General features: G+C 33.1%; 1 protein-coding gene across 7 annotated transcripts in view; it reads right to left on the bottom strand.

The window, feature by feature from the left end:
- RICTOR (RPTOR independent companion of MTOR complex 2) overlaps positions 1–24,496 on the bottom strand; it is a 107,859-nt gene that overhangs the window by 33,731 nt on the left and 49,632 nt on the right. For 6 of the 7 annotated variants that reach the window (XM_045787308.2, XM_045787310.2, XM_045787309.2 and 3 more), the window contains 10 exons: positions 23,391–23,455; positions 21,995–22,126; positions 15,916–15,979; positions 11,705–11,831; positions 8,324–8,493; positions 6,832–6,899; positions 3,293–3,360; positions 2,190–2,272; positions 901–988; positions 74–164 (listed from right to left, as the gene is read on the bottom strand). In XM_045787308.2, the coding sequence (XP_045643264.1) occupies positions 74–164; positions 901–988; positions 2,190–2,272; positions 3,293–3,360; positions 6,832–6,899; positions 8,324–8,493; positions 11,705–11,831; positions 15,916–15,979; positions 21,995–22,126; positions 23,391–23,455 (956 nt within the window). Of the gene's footprint in view, positions 1–73; positions 165–900; positions 989–2,189; positions 2,273–3,292; positions 3,361–6,284; positions 6,359–6,831; positions 6,900–8,323; positions 8,494–11,704; positions 11,832–15,915; positions 15,980–21,994; positions 22,127–23,390; positions 23,456–24,496 lie in introns of those variants that run through there. The other variant, XM_087867916.1, reaches the window with a different exon arrangement.

The raw sequence follows: 24,496 nt of genomic DNA, 5'->3' as shown, positions 1-24,496 counted from the left end.
TGTTCAGTATATTACATAATTTAACATAAAAACAGTAACTGTAATAAATTTGGACTATTTCTCTAAATTCTACCTGGATCTGGCACGATGAGGAAGAATAGTTTTTGCCTCAGCTGCTACAAAGCCATCTGAAAGCCTCCAACTGTCTTGGAATCTGCCTGGATCTAAAATAGTTAAAATTAGGTAGTTAGAAGAAAATGAGAAATTACTAAAACACATTAGTTAACCATCAGCTAGTCAGGCTATAAATAATGTTGTAAAATGTTGGCTAAAAAAATAGACTGAGGGGTGCCTAAGTGGCTCAGTCTGTTTAAGGGTCCACCTCTTGACTTTGGCTCAGGTCATGATCTAGGGGTTGTGGGACTGAGACCCACGTGGGGCTCCTGGCTTAGCAGGAAGTCTGCTGGAGATTTTCTCTCTCCCCTCTCTCTGCTGCCCCCACCCCAGCTAAAATAAATAAATAAATCTTTAAAAAATGTTTAAAAAAAGACTGAAAAGGCATACAGAAAATAAATGATTTATTGATGTACACAGATCTAAACTTCTTTCATTTTGGGACTTAGGAGTCGTTTGGCTAAAACAAAATTATAGTGAGAACTAGATAATCTAATTCGAGAATCACATCAGTTTCTTATCTCTGCTCTTTCTTTGTCCATTTTTCTACTAATTTCACTGCTCATTTGCAATACCTAGGGCGATGGTAAAGAAATTAATATTTCTTATTTTTAGAAATTTATTTGAGGTCTTATTTTTATATTAATTTAATGCTATGATGATGCAGTAAGAAAATGGTATTCAATATTTAGTTCAGTATTTTGCCTTTGAGGGACTCTGTGTATTAGATAAACCATTTTAATAATCACAGTGTATGAATAGACACAAATGGACTTCAATACTTACCTACACTGAGCAGTGCTTCTATGAATTCTTCAGTCACAACAGGTAGAGGAAGACGAAAGATATCATAGAGCACTTCAAGCAGACCTCGCTGCAAGTGCAAATAAATACAGTTCACTTATTCTTATGGAATGAATCTTTGTTTAAATTTAAAAATTTAAAACAGATGTTTTAAATGTCCTATTCACAGAAGAAAACCTGTTTAAAACAGAACTCCTTATTTTAGAAAACTGCCATTTCGGGCCTATAGTAGAGATAACTAAGTCATGCTTATTACTACATACACTAGATTTAATCTTTTCAATTAATCTTTTATTATCCCCATTGTAGTACATATGGAGAAACAGATTTACAGGTTAAACGTAATTTGCCCAAGGTCATGGAGCTATGAAGACTAACATCAGGAGTCAAATCTCAGTGGCCAGACTCCAAAAACCATGTTCTTTCACCATCTGTGAAGTAAGCAGTCAAGTGAATTGCTCCAACCTTTAGTTCCCTGCTTATAGATCTTTCCATCTATAATCACATTCCTTCCATTTCCATTGTCTAAAGGCTCTTCAGTTCACATTTTAGGCAAGGAACCCCTAGCTAATATTTTCTAATATTTTTCAACTCCAGGTTTGGCTCAAATAAAGAAAAACAAGAAAAGGGCAAATTTTATTGTTTGAACACAACTAAAAACATTTAAGTGGAAAATGAAGAACTGAAGAGTTCATTTTTTTCCCTCCAATTTCAATTTGTTTTAGCGGTTTGATATAAATTGCTATGCACTAATAATTTAGGAATATATCTAATAAATAACAACCCAATTTTAATGAAATATATCTAATATGCACTAATAATTTAGGAATATATCTAATAAATAACAACCCAATTTTAATGAAAACCACCACTCATATTATAAAAACATAAGTCAGAAGGCATAAGATACATAAATACTGTATTTACTTTTTACTAAGTATATTTCTGTATTGCTTGAATCTTTTACAATGAGAATGCCCTTCTCTACTATTTGCATTTTTAATGAATAAAGCATAATTAACTTCATATTTTTAATCCAGTTTTTAATTCAGCCATAGTTCTTAACAACATCACTATTTCAAATTATTTGTATTAGCCTTAGGGTTTAACTAGTATTTATTTATGTATTTTATTTATTCATGTTTTTTTTCAATGCTCTATGATACAGATGAATAATTCATGAGGAAAAAGCAACACCTGAAATAATTTTTACAATTAATTTCCTCTGTTAAAAGTCTGGGAATGAAACAATTAGAGTAACTTTTGCCTACCCTTATTTCCATATTTGGTATACAAAGTACTCCAATTAGAGACTGGATCCCGGAGTTGCCAGGTTTACACAAATTAATAATACCTAAAGAGGATAAAAAAGAAAAAAAAAACCAGTGATCTAAATTTCAAAAAAAATCTATAGCAATGTATTCATAATATAAAATCTGTTATATTTTTCCAGATAACTCCAAAATCATGCTATTATTTCATTATCATAAATAACATTTCCCTACTGACTAGAGATCATCAATAATTTTATCATATAAATTCCTTCTTCTATTTGTTGTATACCCAAACAAGTGCATCAATCTGACTGCTTACTACTTCTATTTGCTGATGTGTGATTCTCAGAGTCAGAATATTGGAGAGAGTAGGACAATGTTCTGTCTCTCTTAACCAATACCCCCTTAAGCTAAAGTGAAGTGAAAAATTTTGCTTGGCATTTGTCTTTTAAAAGTATAATTCTAAAATTTATTGAATACACGAAAGACTATAACTGGTAGAATTCAAACGATCTGTACAGATTGAAATTTTAAGTGGGAGAATCAAACAATTTAAAGCACATTAATATCATGTCACAAAGGAAGATATGTGAATAGCCAATAAACACATACAAAACATTCAGTATCATTAGTCATTGGGGAAATCTCAGTAACATTCACAATTAGATATCATTACACACCTGCCAGTATGGCTAAAACGTAAGACAACATGAAATGGCTGACAAAGATGCAGAGCAATTAGAACTTGCATATGCTAATGAAAGGAGTGTAAAACAGTGTAAGTATTTTGAGAAAAAGTCTGGCAGTTTCTTATAAAACTAAACATATATCCACCTTGTGACTCAGTAATTCCATTTGGTTATTTACCCAAGGCAAATGGATAGCTCATGTCCACAGAAAGACTTTTTGATCACCCAGGTAATCATTAGCACATTGACTTACAAACAGTCAATTTTAGTTATTTTGCACAAATCCCTCTCACTCTAATAATAACATACAAAGTTAAGACTAGGTTAACATCTAAATTAGATGCTGTAATAGTAATTTAATATTTGAAAAAATAATCAAGTTTTTCTTATTAAGCAGCACAGAGTACTTACCTGCCCATGACCGGAATGTTGCTATGATTCCCATTTTACTGGCTAGAAACCTCGCTTCTCTGTCTTCTCTTGGGGGGGGGGGGGCACAAGGGGCAGAGATCAAAGAAATTAAATGTTAAAATAAAAAGTGAGATTTTCCTCTACTGTATCAGGAAAAAAAACTATCACTAGTTAACATTTAAATATTTTCACAGGAAATAAAACATTAAAAAAAATTATACACTGACCCCCCCACCCCAATTTAAAACTCCCAACATAGTTTAAAATAAGTTATAAATTCCACTTTCAATTTAGTTCTAATTTTCCTGCTCTTTCTGAAAACTATTCTTAGATACTTAACACCTTTAATTCAGCACTACAGACAACACCGCCCTATTTAATAAGCATCCCTGTCAAAAGGCTACCCCTTAGCAAAGAAAATTATTTCTTACTCTTACCACATGTATTCCTTTTTTAAAGTTTCTTTGTTTGCTATGTATGTATGTATGTAATCGCTATACCCAGTGTAGGGCTTGAACTCATGACCTCAAGATCAAGAGTCACATTTTCTTCTCACTGAGCCAGCCAGGTTCCCTAGCACATATATACTCCTACTTGAAAATTCTTGCCCCAAATTTATTTCAACATTTCTTTTCTTTTTTTCTTTTTCCTTTTCTTATTTCAGCATTTCTAACATGCAAGCTCAACAACCCATATAGTCACTGATACAACTAGATATTATTAATATCACCAGCTATTTTCTTCTAATTGTGTATCTAAATATCTCACCATTCTTTCTTATGCAATAGTTACAATTAATTAATCAAGCAACAGAACTACTTATATTCATTAAATATTTCCTACGTATGGCTTATGGCCAGTTTCAATACTTAACAGCAATCTTAGACTATTTACGCCACCTCAACCACCACTACTCTCAACTGTGTTTTTTCCTGTGATTTTTGTCTTCCCTAATAAAGTCCTTAACAGTTGTGAGAACACAGAAACCCAGAGAACTGGGAAAGAAAAAGCAGAGGGGTTGAATTACAAAAAAAAAAAAGAGAGAGAGACAAAATCAAGTTAAAGAACAGTGAGTAATCAGTCTGTAAAAGAGAAATGAAACACTTAAAAAGACATACAAACAACAAGCCACACTAAGCTCTGCAGCATCAAATGAGAATTTAACAGAAACTAAAATGAGGAGATGGGGTGGTGGAAGAAGTGAGAACTGGACAATTATGGGATAAAGCTTTCAGTCCTCCTTCTCTTAAAAATGTTAGTGATGGGCGCCTGGGTGGCTCCGATGATTGGGTGTCTGCCTTAGACTCGGGACATGATCTCCAGGTCCTGGGACTAAGCCTCACTTTGGGCTCCCAGCTCAGCGGGGAGTCTGCTTCTCCCTCTTCCTCTGTTCTGCCTCTTCCCCTGCTTGTACTCTCTCCATTTCTCTCTCTCTAATAAATGAATAAATCTTAAAAAAAAATGTTAGTGACAGGAGCGCCTGGGTGGCTCAGTCGGTTAAGCACCCAACTCTTGATTTTGTCTCAGGTCATGATCTAGGGTCATAGAAAGAGCTCTGCATCAGGATCCAGGTTGAATGTGGAGCCTGCTTAAAATTCTCTTTCTCTCTCTCTCTGACCCTCCCCCCTGCTTATACTCGCTCTCTCTCCAAAACAAAACAAAAACAAAAGTGACTGCCTGGTAATCAATTCTCTAACATATTCAATAAATTTTTAGTATTTTTTTTTTAAATCACTCCATTTTCCCTTGTTCCCTGGCCATAATGTACCCATATTCCAGAAATACCCATACTCCAGGAACTAAATGAAAGTAAAGAACCAAACAGGTAAGGAAGGATTTTGGTGGAATGTACTTTCCCCCTCCAACTCCAAAAAATAGCCAGGCTCATCTCTCACTCATCCTGGTAGGCAGAATTCTAAAAATATCTGCCATCCCCTCAAGATTCCATGCCCTAATCCCTGGATCCTGTGAATATGGTATCGTTGTCATGACTGTGACTAATTTAATGTTATATAGCCTGGCAGATCTTAAAAGACAGGGAGATCATCTGGTACGCTTGGTCTAACTGGAGTTTTCACTAGCTAGTGGCAGAAGAGAAAGTCAGAGAGATTCAAAGCAAAGGATTCGAGGAATTTCTGCTCTGTTTGAAGACAGAGGAGCCACATGCCAAGGAAAGAGGATGGCCTCTGGAAGCTGAGAGTCCCCAGCTGACAGCAAGGAAACAGAGACCTCAGTTTTACAACAGCAAGGAAGAAAATTCTGCCAACAACCTGAATGAGGTTGGAAATGGATTTTTCATCAGAACTTCCAGATAAGAGCTATGCCAGACTTCTGACCTACTGAACTGTCAGCTAATAAATTGATGTTATTTTAAGTTGCTACATTCATAGTAATTTGTCATGTAACCGTGGAAAGTGCATTTCTCCCATCAATAAGGAGAATGTTAAGGGTCATAAGGAAAAGCCAGGAAAGGGGCCTAAGAATCCCAATTCACAACTTAGCAGGAGTAAGATCTGAGAAGTCTTACACAGAGAGCATCTATCTTGATTTCTTAGCTCAGGTCATGAAGTGTTAGGGTGTGATCAGTCCATAGTGACAGGAGTAATTAAAGATATAAAACCACTATTTTCCATAAAAATGAAAAACAATGAAAAACGAAAAACAACAGAAATATCCCCATTTCACAATATTCTCAAACTTAAGAATTTAAAATTATATACTATCAAATAAGTGCTTATGTCTGCAACCCAACAATCCTACTAGAAAAACACTTCATAGCATATTTATCGTAATAGCACCATCTGTAAAATCTTCACAGATAATACATTAATACATTGATCCCTGAATCAATTTATAGTTATCCCAGAATATCTCCAAAAAGATGTTGAAAATTACCCTGCCTCATTTCTAGAAAACAACCTTTATTCTATCTGCTTTTATCCCCCCAATAACCTTACTTTCAAAATTCTACAGAATATAGCTTTCTGCTTACTCAGTTTGTTAAGGCAGCTCTTCATTCTATTCCCTGTTGTTATTTCATTCTTTTAGTCTCTCAATGTAATTATGCTAAAAATACATACAACAGAAAAATAATTAAAGATCTAGGTTTCCACTGTAGCCTATCTTACACTATTTTAAATAAGAGATTAATTCTGAGGCTAAATTTCTCATAATTTAAAAAATTTTTAAAGATTTTATTTATTTATTTGACAGAGACAGCAAGAGAGGGAACACAAGCAAAGGGAGTGGGAGAGGGAGAAGCAGGCTTCCTGCAGAGCAGGGAGAGCCCGATGCAAGGCTCGATCCCATCATGACCTGAGCCGAAGGCAGACGCTTAACGGCTGAGCCACCCAGGCGCCCCATAATTTTTAATTTTTTAAACCACAACTAATTATATTATGAGAACCACAATGTAAGTCGGAGAAATAGAAAATTTAAACTCACACTGCTCTGACTCTATATGCAATCAGGCAAATCTAAAAGCTTTAAAAGCAACATACACACTTCCTTAAAAATTACTAGGAACAAATGGTACTTACTTGAGTTGTCCTTCAGCTGTATCTGGACTATGTCTGTAGTGAAAATCAGTATAGGGTGCTAAAATTCGCTAATAAAAAAAAGGAGAAAAAGAAGAAGAAAAAAGAGTCCTTATTATAAAACACATTGTTCTTGTAACAAGCTAAAATTAATTTCATTTTTTCTGTATCTTTATTGGGTATGCTGTTTGAGAAACTTAGTTCTTCAAACTCATCATCAAGGAATATATGAGTGATTTTTTATTTTTAAGATTTTATTTATTTGACAGAGAGAGAGAGAGAGAGACTGAGCGCATGAGAAGGGTGGAGGAGCAAGGGGAGAGGGAGAAGCAGGCTCCCCGCTGACCAAGGAGCCAGATACGGCCTCAATCCCAGGACCCCGGGATCATGACCTGAGCTGAAGGCAGATCAGACTGAGCCACCCAGGCACCCAATTTGAGCGATTTTTTAATGTACAAATTAAATTTCTAAACTTTAAAATTGAGGTATAACATACATATATAAAACAGTGCACAAACCATGAATGTAAGGTTTGGTGTATTTTCTCAAACTAAGCCCATTCCTGTAACTAGCACCAGATGAAGAAAATATTAGCATTCTTAAAGCCTCCTTATTCCCTCTTTAGCTTCAGTCACTACCTACCCCAAGACTATTATCCTGACTTTTAAAACTATAACTTAGTTTTGCTTACTTTTGAACATTATTAAGTGGTTCTATTTTATAAATTATATTCTCCTTTTGGTGCTAGTATTAACCTAATCTACATAAAATTCTAATGATTTAGACAGACATGCTAGAGAACAATACATCTTTTATACTTTGCATAATTTCATACCCAAATATAAACAAATCTGTGGTTTAATCTTACTCTGAATGGTATCTGCAATGGACAACAATATAGTACATTCACAGATAAATTATAAGATTAATTTGCGGTAATTCTGTTCCAACCTCCACTACATACTTTATTATAAAAAAAGAGTACAAAGCAGTCTTATTATTTTAGACTGTAAAAAACACTGTAGTAAAAAAAATTAAACTGTAGCGTATTTTAAAAAGAAAGATTCATATTCTATTTCTTTCAAGTATATATGGTCATTAGTTGCTATCAAGCGCTTCTAAATTCAGAGAATTTTAGCACGGGTTAATAAATAAATAGTATATAATTAGCAGGAGCTATTCACAAAATTAACATAATAGAGTTCTTAAAAAGAAATGGTTCTCTTAAACAAGTAGGCAAATGTATATGCAACCTTACTTGTGCTGTAACTGGCTTAAAACTACTTCACTTTATATGTTGATGAAATATTCTTGAGAATAATATTTTCAGTTCAGTCTAAACTCAATGAGCTATAAAATATTGCTGGGGATAAGTCAATCTTAGTTTATGTTTGATAATTAACGTGCTACATCTATTAACTTAAAAATTTCAAAGTAAGACTATGCATATATTTAAAGTCATATTGTAAAACTAGAAAAGGATATCGAATCCTACCTCTAATTCTACATCAGCTCGCACATACTGTCGGGTCTTTGGATGATTAAGGAGGTGCAAAATTGTAGTAATTAGGGCCTCATTTATTCGACTTAATTGGCAATCAATCACATTTTTCAGGATGGTGTTCAGTCCACCTCGAAGGGCCACCACCTCTGGATTCTGAAGTGCTAAAATAAAAAAGAAAAACTTAATAAAGCATATAGTAGATACCTAATAAACAGTAATCAGAAATCTGGGATTTTATCTTGAAACAATTTCCTTTCTGACTTGAAGAACTTTCTAGTCAAAGACATTTAAAATGGGGATAAAATGTATCTAATAAGAATCACTGACTATACTTTTCCCAAAACCCTGATTTTTTTTTTAATGTCTTTGAATTGTTTTTTTATATCCTTTGTCTATTTTTTACTGGAATGGTTCTTCTTTCCTATCAATTGCAAGAAGTTGTTCATTTAATGGAATATATATTAGCCTTCCATCTATTTCATATCTTTTATCTGCTTTTCAATTTAACTTTAGATTTTAATCTCAGATTTTAAACTCTGAAACTCGTCCCTTACTTCAAAGATCAGACATTTTCTGTTCATGCCCGCACATATATCTGTGTGTTTTAAATGAGTTCATGATTAACATTCCAGTTTTCAATCTGTCAGGAAATTGAGTTTTGCCTAATATTGATAAACTCAATCTTTTTCCAAATGTTTAATAAATTATTCCAGCATGATTCCCAAACTGATTTTTATCCTTTTGATGTACTAAAGTATTCTATATACCAGAGTCTGCAACTCAATTCCTTTTCATTTTTCTCTCTCTTAATAACCTAGTTTAATAATTTTTATAAAAATACACTTAAAAAAAACCCTTTCCCTTCCCTTCCATTATTGTTTCTCAAAAATGTTTCTGTTTATCCTAAGTTCAGAATTAGGTCTCCTCTATTTTTTCTAAATTGAGGTATATATAATTATGTACAGCAAAATTCACAGATCTTAATAGTACAGTTCAATAAATTTTGAACAATTTTTATACTCTTGTAACCAATATCCAAGAAATTTCATCATCCTAGAAAGTTCCCTCATATCACTTTTCAATCAGTATCCCCTCCACTGCACAACTAATGTTCTCATTTCTACATTACTAAGAATCAACTTGACAAATTCAAGTGTCAAAAGTACCCCTTCCCTCCGCCAAACACATGCACAAGTCATACGTATTTCTTATGAAGTTTTGTTATATATAGTTTTCTTTTCTACTTCGGAAATAGTATCTTTTTTCTCTAACACATTTACTGATTCTATTGCTGAAACAGAAAATAAATCTATCGAATTTGTATTTTCATGTTTCCAATCTCTTGAATTACTTAAGTTCTGTTTGTCAGTTGAGTCAGAGTTTTCTAGATATATCATCTACAATACGTAAACTTCATTTATTATTTTAATTTACTACCCTGGCTGAAAATTTTTAGCAATATTAACTTAATTAGCAATTCAAAGTTTATAGTATTTACAGGGATCCAGCATTAAGAATAATACAGTGCTGATCTGAAATAAGTATTCTAGAATGTTAACAAAGGAAGCTTTTATTTATTTTATATATGTGTATAGGTATGTGTGTATATCTATGTGTATATGCATATAAAATGATAGCTTCATTAAAAAATTGGTAGGTTCCAATATTTTAATACTTCCAATTAGATTACGTTATATAAGAACTCTGTTCCTTGAAGCAATTTTTTTAAGAAAACTACATGAATGAGTCTTTTTGGAGGCAATTACTTCATCAAGTACTTCTATGGTTTTTATCTATTGTGTTTTCTATTTTTTGAGTCAACTCTGGAAATAAAATTTTCTCTGAAAACCCATTCACTTCAATAAGATTTTCAAATACTTATAAAAGATATTTCATAATTTTAAAAAACTATTATTTTCTTCCTCATTTGTATATTAATCTTTTGTTTCCCTGACTTACATGATTTTTAAACATTAGTGTATGTTTGTGTACCTGTGTATGTTTCTCTCCAACTAACATGGATTATTTTAAATTATCAATCTTATTATCTAATTAGGACTCTTAATCTCATTGTTGCTTTCCTCCTGCTTACCTTAAAATTGATTTTCTTTCCTCCTGTTTCTATTTTCTTGGGCTCATGTACTTATTTTCATTTCAATTAAGCTCTTTGCTTAATTATGAAAGCATTTTATGATAAGAAGTTAACTCCGAGTATAGCTTTTCAAGCATCCCATACACTGACATGTAAATTTTTATTATTTTCAAAATGTCCTTAATTAACTTTTTTACTTTGTCTTTAAATCAATATGTACTGTGAACGGTAGCTTTAAATCTTCAATAATAGGGCTTGATTCTCTTAATTTAGTTTACGATTTTGTTATTAACTTATTTATTATATCAAGAGTGAATGGAATCTACACCAGCTCTACTTTTGGTGGGAGAAAATTATCTTCTCTTGTCATTTAAAATTGTATTTTTTGGTTTTAAGTGAGGTTGAACTTTTTAAATAAGTTGATTAGCCATGTATTTCTTTGAGAATTATTTATTTTTCCTACTGATCTGTATATAAATAAGTTATTTACCTATCATGTTTGTAACATTTATTTTTTGTTTGTTCTGGCACTGCATGTTTTTTTGTTTCCTTATAATAAAATCTATAGTTGCTGAAATCTGTTTATTTCTTTTGATAATTTAAGACTCTTTTTCCTTACAATGATCAGATAAATGCTCATCCATTTTTTCCATTTTTCCCCATTTAACTCTTTAATCCTTTTGCATTTAGATTTTTTTTAATGTATGACAGACTGTTTTTTAACCCACATCAAGATATACTGCAGTTAACTAATATCTGAGAACCAGATTCTAAGCAATTTTATTCTGAACACTGGAATGTGGACAATTCCTATATTCCTATAAACTAAATTTTCATATCTTTGTAGCAATAACTAAAAATTAATAATGAAGGGGGGGTAAACAGAAGGGGGAATGAACCACGAGAGGCTATGGACTCTGGGAAACAAACTGAGGGTTTCAGAGGGGAGGGGGACGAGGGGACGGGCTAGCCCGGTGATGGGTATTAAGGAGGGCACATATTGCACGGAGCACTGGGTGTTATATGCAAACAATGAACCATGGAACACTACATCAAAAACTAATGACATACTGTATGGTGACTGACATAACATAATAAAAGATTAAAAAAAAATTCACATATGAAAGGCATTTTAAAATGTTGTATTTTTATATTCGTTCTAAAACACTACATTTTTATTATGTGGAGAAAATTCTGACCCAGTTCACATTAAAAAATGTTACATTCTTATATATACTTCCTAAAATGCTTCATTTTTATTACTTGAAGAAAATTCTGACCTAGTTCACAGATAATGGCAATGCATGCTCGGACCATTCTGTCTCTTTCTTGAAGTCCATCATTTCCAACTGCTATTAATGAGTTGGCCACAGAGCTAGGAAACAAGGAAGCATTCACAGTAATCATCTGTAACAGGGAGGAATCAGAAAAAGAAGTTATTTACTTCATAATACATGTTTAAAACCAATTTTGTTCATATTGAGGTGTTTATAACCATAGAACATTTATGAGATCCAGGCATCAATTTTAATCTTCTTCATATGAACATTTCAAAGGATTACTGTAACTAATAATCGGTGCAATAAATGTTAATAATCGTTACTATGGAAAAATGTTGGCTTTTTAGTTCAGACTATAAATCAATTAAATGACAAGATTAAATGTTTCTGAGATTCTAAGCTCCTCTCAAATAGAAACTATATTTTATACAACTGTTCAGTACCTAGACAAAGGAAATCAGTGGTAACAACAGCTGTCAACACACTACTGTACTATTCCATTCCTGACTCTTCCCCATATACAATCTCCACCAAGTCCTGTCCTACCAATTCACCTAACTATCCATATTCTCTCTCCCATCAAACTCTAATTTGGGTCCTCATTCTTTCTCACTCTAATAGACGCTTAATAATCTGCAACAGACGCTTAATAACAGACGCTTAATAATCTCCCTATCTCTAACCATCACTTGTTGCTATGCCAAAAGGTAAAGTTAGTAACCCATAATCTAGTTTTAATATTTCAAAAAGTAGGATGCAAATAGTAAGTTTCTGGTGACAAAACTTTGGACGAATCCTACTTTAAATGAAAAGTTTAATTGGCAAGAATATATTTGGAATACTGAAAACAGATAACATATCTTCAGTTTGAAAATTAGAAAGAAAACAAATTATGTCGTTAATGACTGTTTAATAAGCAAAGACTGGTAGATGAACAATTTCAAAATAACAGGTCTCTGGAGTAGGGATAATTGATCTGTATTGGATGTTACTGGATTTATAATCCTATGTATCAAGGGCAAGTGATTCCCTAAATTAATCCCGTTCAACTGTAAAAAATCTATGGTATGTTAATCTCTTACTACATGAATAAAGAAATAATATATGAGCAAAATTGATGGCTTAAGTTAGGAAGGCAGTGAGCAGATTTTCAATTGGATAAAGAGAAGTAACAGCTGAAAATTGGGAAAATTATATAGAAAATGACAGAGACAAAAACCAGGAAGAATTCTCTGGACTATTTGAGGAGAGAAAGGGGGCGGGGGCGAATCAGACACACTGAAAACAAGCACAAACAAAAAATCTTCCAAATGAATGAGACAGGTGAAAGAGAAGGAAAAAAAAAACACACGAATATTCCTTAATACTCATGGATTAAGTTATCCTAAAGCAACAAATGTTTCTTCCTTTTCTTTAAAATAAGATTTAATACTTACACAGAAAATCTGAAAACTTTTAAAATGTATACAAAAAAACCCACAGTGACCTAGCCATTATAATATTAACATTAATTTCTACTAGCTCAGTTGCCAAGATGTTGCTGAAAAAAAGAAATATGTGTTCGTTGTTAAAAATACTACTGAAATTACAGTTCCTCTAGCCAATAGAGGCCACTATTCATTCAGCAAGTATGTTTTCCTTTTAACTCTATCTGCTTTTAGCTAAACCAAGGAGGAACCCTACACCATAATTCCTCTTCTGAGCCTACATCTTACCATCAGGTATAAGCTATTTTCCTGCTCTTAGATTCACAAATGATATCTGCCTCAGATTATTCTGTATTTATGAAGATAACAGAAGAAAATAATACTTTTGTAATAGCATTACTAAATTGTTAGGGGTCTGTTTACTTTTACAGGGCTGTTTTATAAACGAAATTGTAAAGTGCCAAAACATTTTACAAAACTGAAATAAAATATTTACTGAATAATTCAAAGAAGCTGAACTTAATTGTCTGAATCTATCTGGAATTGTATTTTCTTCTGCAGGCAATTTTTAGGGCAGCAATTCTCCAAGTGTGGTCCAGGAAGCAAGGGTCTCTAGGATATTTTCAGAGATTCTGTGAAGTTAAAACCATTTTCACAATAATACAAAGACATTATTTGTCTTTTTCACTCTCGGTCTCTCGGAAGTATATACTGAAGTTTACCAGAGGCTCCACTGAACCTGAAATCACAACAGACTGAATGAAGAACCAAATATGACAATCCAGCTACTACTTTCCATCAAGACAAACACTAAAGACATTTGCGAAGATCAAAAATAACGTCATTCTGTTAAGTTTCTTTTTGGAAAATATATTTTTACAAAAATGTTTATATGTGATGGGTTTATTATTTCTAATATGCTAACATATATTTTAATTGCTCACTTATAATTCTTAGTATGATAAACATTGACATATATTCCTCAAATAGCCAAAAAGTTATTCTAGGTTCTTCAGAAACAAATTTTATTTTCTTATCCTGAATTCTCAAAATCATGGCAGGAGAGACTATGAATAAGTAAAAACCATAAATCTAATTTTAAATTTAAATTCAAGGAGTTAAATCACAGTCCCAATATGACACTTTACCTATAACAAAAATATTGTAATCTATCTTCAATATCACTCTTACTAGAATGTAAATTTGTTTTAAGACATTCATCCATTTACCTCTTCCTTACTATGCTCACCTGTGGGTATTACTATTAACCCCAAGGTGGACAATTGAAGAAAAAAGAAAAAGAGGGGATCTAGTTACTGTACAAATCCAACACTCTCCCATTTCGAAGTATGCACTGAATTCAAAAGTGGGTAAAGAGGAGAAGGGTTAAAATTTTTACTTTTTTAAAAATAATTTTAATAATTTTAGATGTTTTTACATTAAAATAACTATATACTGCCTAAGTTTCATAAACGTTTAGGATAAAACTGGATACTTAGGATGAAACATGAAAAAATTCTTATGTAACTATGTCCTAACCAAGTTAACTCTTAGTTCACTGTTTTGCCATTAGGGTATCTCATTAAATAACAATAAAAAATTCCTCGAAAACCTCTCATTAGAAGCATTATGGATTATCCTTAACACCCTTCTCTACTGCAGAATTTAGATTTTGACCTATCCTGTACAATGGTCTGAAATGCTTATTGAAACTGCCTATGGACAATTAGTCTTCAAAACAACCAGTTTGTAACTCTTTGTGACATCCACTTAATGGTATTAACTCCAAGCATACAAGTGAGAGAAAAGCAGAGTGGGGAACAAGTAATCCTCTTTCTCCAATAATATATCAAAAAGCAGTAATTTCATTTAGAGGTCTACCAAAGGAAGAAATACGGTGGTTCTTCCCCACTCCCTTATCCATGGGGGATATGCTCCAAGACTCCCAGTGGATACTGAACCCACAGACAGTACTGAACTCCATATATAAACTATACTAAAAATCTACTGTTGACTGAAAGCCTTACCAATAACGCAGTCAATTAACACATATTTTGTATATGTTATATATGCTATGTTCTTACAATAAAGGAAGCTAAAGGAAATGTTAAGAAAATCATAAGAGATAATACATTTACAGTTCTATACTCAATTTATTGAAAAAAATCTACATAAGTAGACCATGAAGTTCAAAGGTCAAGTATACTATTTTTTTTTACTATACATACATAAGCTACGATAAAGTTTAATTCATAAATTAGGTATAGCAAGAGATTAACAATAATAAAACAGAACAATTATAATAAAATTTATATGAATGGGGTCTCTCTCTCTCTCAAAATAACTTATTGTACTGTACTCACCCTTTTTGTAGTGATGTGAGATGATAAAATGCCTATGTGATCAGATGAGTGAGGTGATGATGTAAGTACTGTGACATAACATGAGGCTACTACAGACGTTCTAACCGTAAGGCAGAAAGAAAACCATGGCTGACCTCAGGAAACCGAAACTCAGGATAAGGGGGGGAAACTACTATATTCTTTACAGTGAATATTGTATTAAAAAATATTGTCCTAGTTGTACCCAATCACAGAAAATAATTACACAAAATATTTATGTTTAACTCTAAATTTAACAGACCTATTTACCTCATAAAATTTTAACAAGCAAAAATGTTTAATGAGAATTTAGCCTTTAAATTTTAACATAAAGATTTCACAAAACAGTCTAAATCTAAAAATGTAAAATACAAAAATCTGCCTTCTCTCTCATAGAGCGTACCTTTCTGACTAATCGAAGTGCTTGTGTCCTCTCTACCTCGTTGCTCTGCTGTATGTCAATGCACCTAAATAATACACAAAATATTTAGTTATTGATAAAAATCTTTATTAAACAATTTTTTGTATAATACCACCAGGTCAGACCCATCTTCATAATGTTAATACGGTATTTAAAAATTTTAACATGATTTTAACACCAGCAGACATTTACTTAGTTAACTTACATCCAGTTCTCTTGTGATATTTGCTATAATAAAGCATTTCAAAACTATTTCATTTAAAACTCCAGAAAAGATAGTTATATTATACATCAATAGAGAAATAATAAACATAAAAGCAAAGTATCAGAAATCTACTGAAAAAAGAATTCATCTATCTTTGATAAAAATTTGCAATTTTATAAAAATGGTAAAGGAAAAACACTTCCAGCTTATGTTTTAGTTTAAATGTGATTTTTAGGGGCATATGGGTATCTCTGTTGGTTGAGCAACTAACTCTTGATCTCAGCTCAAGTCTTGCTATCACAGGGTTGTGAATTCGAGCCCCATGTTGGGCTCCACACTGAGTGTGGGGCCTACTTAAAAAAAAAAAAGTGATTTAACCAGGGTCTACATTTTATATATTATGACTATGTTAAAAGTCTTATATACTAGCCACAATAATTCTATTTTACCAAATATAATGTAATCTCTAAATGCATTTCAAAAATTAATGCTCAGATATCACTTAACTGACATTTTTCTGTAAAATTTATTAAATTACTCAATTTCTTAAGAGTCTTTAGTTTATACAGACAAACAATTAATTTTTCCTTAAGTTCAGGTAGTTCACTATTCTAATCAATACATATAGATAATTTGCTACTCAAGAAGCATTTCTTCTATCTGAATTCAATTAAATCTAAAACAATTTTATTAAGAAAAAATTAAACAGAATTCAATTTGTGGCCACACCAGAGAGGCTGATCAGACCACCCCTCTAGCCAAAAACAACTGTAAAGGGTAAACAAAATACTTTTTAAAACTTTAAAAGGGCAATGGATAATAATCCCTGGAAAGAGACACAGAAGCTCCACATCCAACCAGGCTTTGGTCCTCGGGGCACCTGTCAATCCCCAGTTTTAGTCCTAGCAGAAAGCAAAAATCTTTCTAGACTGGAGAGACAAGTTGAACTTTAGTGCAGCCAATGTGGCTGTGACTTGAGGGAAAAAAATCCCGGAGAAAAGAAAACATAGGATAGTGAATGCAAATCTTCATGCAATCTCCTCTCCAAGGCACTTGCCAATCTCTATGTTGTGTAAAAACAGAGTAAAAATCCAAGGAACCAAACAAAAAGCTACTGCCAAGAAGCTAAGGAAGTAAGCAGATATCTGAACAGGTACATAACACTCTAGATAGATGTTACAGCTCAAGGCTGGTCAAAGCGAAGAGGTTCTGCAAAACATCTACAGCTGTCATTTGAGATCCCAAATAGCCACTCCATAGATCAAAGGGAAAGCTAAAACCAAACTTTAGCAAAATCAGTGTGATAAGCCAACATTCTAGAATAAAGCTTAACTCTCTTAAGAGGAAAACAGCATAATCTAGAGCCAAATATTCTGCATATGCGATGTTCACATCCAATCATGTACTAATATGGGGTATGCTTTAAAATAAACAAAGGGCCAAGTAACTAAAAACCAAGAAAAGAAAATGACAATAGAAACAGAACACAGGTGATTCACATATTAGTGTTGTCATAAGGCTATAAATCACTATGATAAATATGATCAAGTAAATAGAAGGAAACATGGAGAAATAAAGCAATGACCTAGAATCTTTAAATAAGAGTAAAACAAATACAATAACTGAAATTAAAAATTGAAGAGACTGATTTACCAGCAGGATGGAGGAAAAAAACAGGTGAGTAGAAAGTAAACACACTGAAGCATAAAGATTAACAAAAACTGAAAATACAGTAAGAACATCAAAGACATGTGGGACAGTGGACAGATTCAACACTACACAGCTGGAGTATGAGAGGATATGAGAGAAGAATGAATGAACAGAAGAAAACCTTTAAAGCAGCCAGAAGAGTAAAAAATACATCACTTCAAAGAAGCAATAAGAAGAGACTACGTACTGTTCACGAGGTGAAAAAAAAAAAAGTCCAGAAGACAATAACTTATTTAAAGCATTAAAAAACAGGAACTAGTCATAAAAACAGCCTTCAGATATGAAGGCAAAATAGAGGCATTTACAGACCAAAAAAAAAAAAAAAAAGATGAAAGAATTCATCTTGAGTAGACCACTAAAACAGTAAAGGAAATTTATCAAACAGAAAGTGATGCAAGATGAATGAAAATGTACAAATGCAAGAAGGAAGGATATTGGAATGGGTAAATAATGTAGGTAAATAGCTATAGTTTCAGTTTGGGGCACCTGGATAGCTCAGTAGATAAAGCGTCTAACTCTTGGTTTCGGCTCAGGTCCTGATCTCATGGGTTGTGAGATGGAGCCCTGTGTTGGGCTCCACACTCACCAGGGAGCCTACTTAAGATTCTCTCTTTCTGCCCCTCCCCCCATGCTCTCTCGCTCAAATAAATAAATAAGTTTTTAAAAATATGTATCAATAGCTCCAGTTTAAAACAGTAACAAAACTATCCTGTAGGGTTACAAATATATGCAGAAATAAAAACTATAGCAATAATACAAAAAGCAGAGGGGAGATGATATAAACTATAAAAGGTTTCCTACATTGTTCTGGTTGTAATAAAACACTAAACCTTAATATCAAGGACACAAGTTGTAATCTCTAGGGCAACTGCTGAAAGAAGACAAGACTTTACAACCAACATATTAATAGAAGAGGAAAAGAAATTCTTGATATTCCAAAAGAAACAAAAGGAGAAACATAAGAACAAAGAACAGATGTGACAAATCTCAGGAAAGCAAACAAACTCATATGAGAAAATTAACAAAATGAACAAACTCATAAACATGCATATAATTATACTACATAAAGCCCACAGACCATGCATATAAAAATCCACTAGACACAGTCTAAATATTCCAATTAGAAGACAAAGACAGTCAAACTAGATTTAAAAATGAACAAAAAACCTATATGATGTTTATAGGCCAGAAACTTAAATGTAAGGACAAAACAACAGAAAGTAACAGGATGGTAAACGATATATCCTGCAAGCCCTAAATCAAAGTTGAGTATAGCCATATTAATATAAGGTAACATGAATACTCAGAAGTACTACTAGGAATAAAAAGTGACATTTCATAACTATAAAAAGATTAGCACAATGTGAAGGTTTAACAATTCTAAATATGAATGTAGTAACAAAGCTTCAAAATATATAAAGTAATGACTAACAAAAGAAGAAGGAGAAAATCTGAATAGTATTGTATCTGCTGAAGAAATGGAATCCATAATCTTAACACTGCCTTAAAAAGGGGTGCCTGGGTGGCTCAATAGGTTAAGCATCTGTCTTAGACTCATGTCATTATCCCAAGGTCATGAGGTGGAGTCCCCCATCAGGCTCCTTGCTCAATGGGGAGCCTGCTTCTCCCTGTCTGCTGTTCTCCCCGCTTGTGTGTGCACTCTCTCTCTCTGAAAAATAAATAAAATCTTAAAAAACAAAACAAAACATCCTAAAAAAAGAAAACCCTATGCCCAGACAAATTCACTGGTGAATTCTACTAATCACGTAGGAAAAAAAAAACCAATACTCATCTTACATAAATTCTTCCAGAAAATATAAAAACAGGGCGACATTTCCCTAGTTGTTTTACAAAGCAAAAAAAAAAAAAAAAAAAAAAAAGTCCTGATACCACACCTAGAAGAATGGAAAAATATAGGCCAATACCTCTCATGAACTTAGCTACAAATCTTCCACAAAATATTAAACCAAATTCAGTTAATATTTAAAAAGGACAAAACACACAGTGAACATGTGGTGCTTACTTCAGGGATGCAAACAAGGAACATAAAGAAATCCACAAAAAGCCTACAGCAAGTATCATAAATAATGGCAAAACACTGAATACTTTTAACCTGAGTTCAGGAGCAAAACAAAGCTGTCCACTATCACTATTTCTAGTAAGTGCAATATTCTAACTAGTGCAATAAGGCAGGAAAAAGAAAGATACAAGGATCGGAAAGGAAGAAATAAAACAGTCATCATTTGCAATTAATGCTAGGTACACAGAAAACTCTAAAATAATTTTTAAAACAATTAGAATTGGAAAGTGAATCTAGCAAGATCACTAGATAAGAGTTTAGTATCCAAACCCAGAGCCAAAAACAAAACCCCACAATTATTTTTCTACGTATTTAACAGCAAAAAATATGAAAAAGAAAAAATTTAACTTACAGTAATACTCTCATAAAAATACCTTAGAATGAACATAGCAAGTATGTGCAAGACCTCTAAACAGAAAACTACAAAATACTGTTGAAATTAAAGTTCCAAAAAAATAAAGGTTTAGAACCGTCAATGTTATTAAGATATCAATTCACCCCAAATTAATCTAGAACGTCAATGTAATTACTACTAAAATCCCAGAATGTTTTAAGGAAATGGACAAGTTGACTCTAAAATTCGTATGAAAATGCAGAACATAAAATAGCCAACAGTCTTAAGGAACAAAAATTGGAATACTTATACTGACAGATATTAACATTTACTATCAGGCTGCAGTCATTAAAACAGTGAGAAACAAGGGCAAGAACAGACAAATAAACTAAAAAGAATAAGGAACACAAAAACAGATCCATACTTACCAGTTACCTGGTTTACAACAGAAGTGTCACTAATCTAGACACCAGAGGATAATCTTTTCAATAAATCCTAAAATGTACTGCGTATCCATAAAAATAAAAATGAATCGACCTGACACCTAATTAAACACACAGAGGAAGAAAACACAGAATAATATCTTCCAAAGAGTCCAAGATCATTAACTATAAAATTGGGTTTTATTAATTGTGGAGAGAGGAAAGATAAAACAGACTGACTTGGAGAAGATACTATCAAGACGTATACCTGAAAGGAATCATATCCGGAACATCAAGAACTCCTATATAATGAGACAGACAGATAATCCAATTTACAAATGAGCAAAAGACAAGGAGGATGTTCAAATAACCGACAAACAAATGAAAGGTGCTTAGCATCAGTACTTATTAGGGAAATGCACATTAAAACCACAATGAGAGGCGCCTGGGTGGCACAGCGGTTAAGCGTCTGCCTTCAGCTCAGGGCGTGATCCTGGCGTTCTGGGATGGAGCCCCACATCAGGCTCCTCCGCTATGAGCCTGCTTCTTCCTCCCCCACTCCCCCTGCTTGTGTTCCCTCTCTCGCTGGCTGTCTCTATCTCTGTCAAATAAATAAATAAAATCTTTAAAAAAAAAATTAAAACCACAATGAAACTCACAACACTACAGCAGAAAGTCTACAATTAAAAACTAAAAGTAAGTGCTGATAGGAATGTAAAGAGACTGAAACTCTCAAACATTGTTGGTAGGAATATGAATTGGTACAATCACTATGGAAAACTGGCGGTACGGACATAAACCTAGGACTTAGCAGTTCCACTCCTACATATATACCTAAGAAAAATGTGTGCATATGTCTACCTACAAGAATGTTCAGGGCAGCTTTATCCAAAATAGCCAAAACTGAAAACAACCCAGAAAATCACCAACAGAATGTAATAAATTATAGTCTATTCGTAACATGAAATTTTACATAGCCTTTAAAAACAAAAGCAACATGGATACATCTGACAAATAACACCGAAGAAAGAAAAGAATAACTATGTATTTCTCCAAATATGATGCTCAAGAACAGGAAAAACTGGTTTACAATGAGAAAAGGCAGAATAATGTTTACTACTGGTTGGAGACGCAAGGGAAATTGACTGGGATGCAGAAAATACTCTATCTTACTCAGGATAATGGGGTAGTTGGCTCTATATATCTCTAAAAATTATCAGGCTTTACACTAAAAATTTGTACACTTCACGATACATGTGTTAAAACTTAATATATAATTTTAAAAACATAAACAGCTCTAGGAAAATTACCTCGCTATTAAATAGTCCACTTTCAATTTTAGCACCTTCTGCAGAATACTGGAGTCTTGGATGAGATATCGAAGAGCTCGCAGCCCTGCTGCCCGCACTTCTTTTGCTTCATTCAATAAAGCTAACCGCAAACTGCATAAAAACAAAAAAAGTTTTGCTGCATGAGTTTCAAATACACAGAAAATTATGGTACCAAATTCTTCCTCAGGTGCAATAAGCAGAACTATTAGTGATTTTATATATACATAAATCATTCACTATAAGCCATGGAATTTCACTAATATTGTTATTTTTTAATCTGTGCTGCTTAAGCACATTCTTACTAATCAAGAAAATGTTATTTTGTTCTACCTTCTCTAGTTTATTTTATATAAACAATGGGAAATTAAATATGCCTTTTTCAAGGTGTATCACATATGCCTCTACAATCTATTCCCTTCTGCCTACCTGCTTCCACTCCACTCAAAGAGTCATTGGTTTAAATCAATTAATACTTTATGACAGTAGGCACAGACTATATAAATTTTAATTCCCAAGCACACCAAAAAGATGGCGATGAAATTATAACATTATGTCTCTGTTGGTGGACTTGAGAAAATAAAGTTTGCCAGAAGCACACTTTGTCTGAAGTGAGGTCTAGAGAGAATTGCAGATTCTTCTTGTTTTTAGGAAAATTTAAGAACTTTTGTTCTGTGAATTTCATGTTTAATTTAGAAGTCTGAATTATAGAAATCCAGGTATTTCCCATCATTAGCTTGGACTCTTTATATTTGATAATTACAAAGCATCAGTAAGAACAACAGAATAACCAAAAACATTAGAGATCTTGAATTTTTCTAATCAAACAACTGTTCTACAAAATCAAATATAATGTGTTATACTGTCCTTTTAGTTTAAAATTACTAGAATTGAGGGGTGCCTGGGTGGCTCAGTCGTTAAGCGTCTGCCTTCGGCTCAGGGCGTGATCCTGGAGTTCTGGGATCGAGCCCCACATCAGGCTCCTCCACTGGGAGCCTGCTTCTTCCTCTCCCACTCCCCCTGCCTGTGTTCCCTCTCTCACTGGCTGTCTCTCTCTCTAATAAATAAATAAAATCTTTATTTAAAAAAAAATTACTAGGGGCGCCTGGGTGGCACAGCGGTTAAGCGTCTGCCTTCGGCTCAGGGCGTGATCCCAGCCTTGTGGGATCGAGCCCCACATCAGGCTCCTGCGCTATGAGCCTGCTTCTTCCTCTCCCACTCCCCCTGCTTGTGTTCCCTCTCTCGCTGGCTGTCTCTATCTCTGTCAAATAAATAAATAAAATCTTTAAAAAAAAAAAAATAAAAAATAAAAAAAAATTACTAGAATTGAAATTACTAAAACCCACAGGGGTGAGGGAGGGAACTGAACTATACTTACCAAATTATGATATCCTCATAGTTAAAACCCAATTTTTCTTCACTATGGCCAATATCACAAAGAAGCTGTCAGAAAAATAAAAGTATGTGAATATGTGTTATGTATTTTTGTCTATTTATATTTACATTATTTTTTAGACTGAAAAATAAGGTATTTTTCTTTAATAAAATTCCAGAAAATATACCAACTGTTCAAATATGCATATTTATTTCTATCCCTTACTGTTTTTTTATTTGACCTGCCAGTTTTAGATTTAACCCTCCTTTTTGCTTTCATTTGAAATCAACCAATTACTTTTTATTATTCCATTTTTCCCCCTCAATAAGTTTACTATTTTAAAACTATTTTTTAATGGTTACCATTGAGATTACAACATGCGTTGTTAATCACAGTCTAAGAGAAACTATTACCATGTCCTCAACAATGCTAGACTCTTCACACTTGAACTTCATTTACTTGCCTCACCTTTCACTTTACTGATGTTTTTTCTATTTTTCAAGCCCCACAGCAAATTACTGTTATTTTTATTTTCAGTTAATATTTAGTCAGTATCAATTTATATTTACCCACAAATTCACCTTTTCCATTATTCTTCATGTCAGTGGAATCTTAATGGGATATTCTTCCTTCTGTCTAAAGAATCCTCAGTTTGTTGATTTGTTTTATTGGTGTTTTCATTTATTTAATTTGTAGCCAAGGTTGCTGGTAACAGATTCTTTTGACTTTTGTTTGCCTGGAAATTTGTTTTTTCACTTCTGTTTTTGAAGGATATCTTGCTGGATTTACAAATTTTTAGGTTAGCTGCTATTTTCCTAAAAGCTTCAAGATGGTTTCCACTGTCTCTATTGAAAGTCTGATATCACTCTCACTCCTGGCTCCTTTGAAGGTCAGATCCTTTTTCTCAGAGTCCTTTCAAGATTTTTTTTCTTTATCTTTGGTTTTCAGCAATTTTACGGTTCAGGTGTGGTTTTCTTTGTATCTATCCTGCTTAGGAAAAATAGAAATTTCCAAATCTCTGGGTTGATATATATTTTATTAGTTTTAGAAAATTCTATACATTATCTCTTCAAAATTACTTCTGCCCAATCTTCTCTCTTCTCTTTTTC

Source organism: Ursus americanus, chromosome 15, assembly GCF_024610735.1.
Source record: "Ursus americanus isolate L20-20 chromosome 15, mUrsAme1.1.p, whole genome shotgun sequence".
NCBI classification, from domain to species: Eukaryota; Metazoa; Chordata; class Mammalia; order Carnivora; family Ursidae; genus Ursus; species Ursus americanus.
Note: the sequence above shows the minus strand (reverse complement) of the source record. Positions and strands in the feature narration are given on the sequence as shown.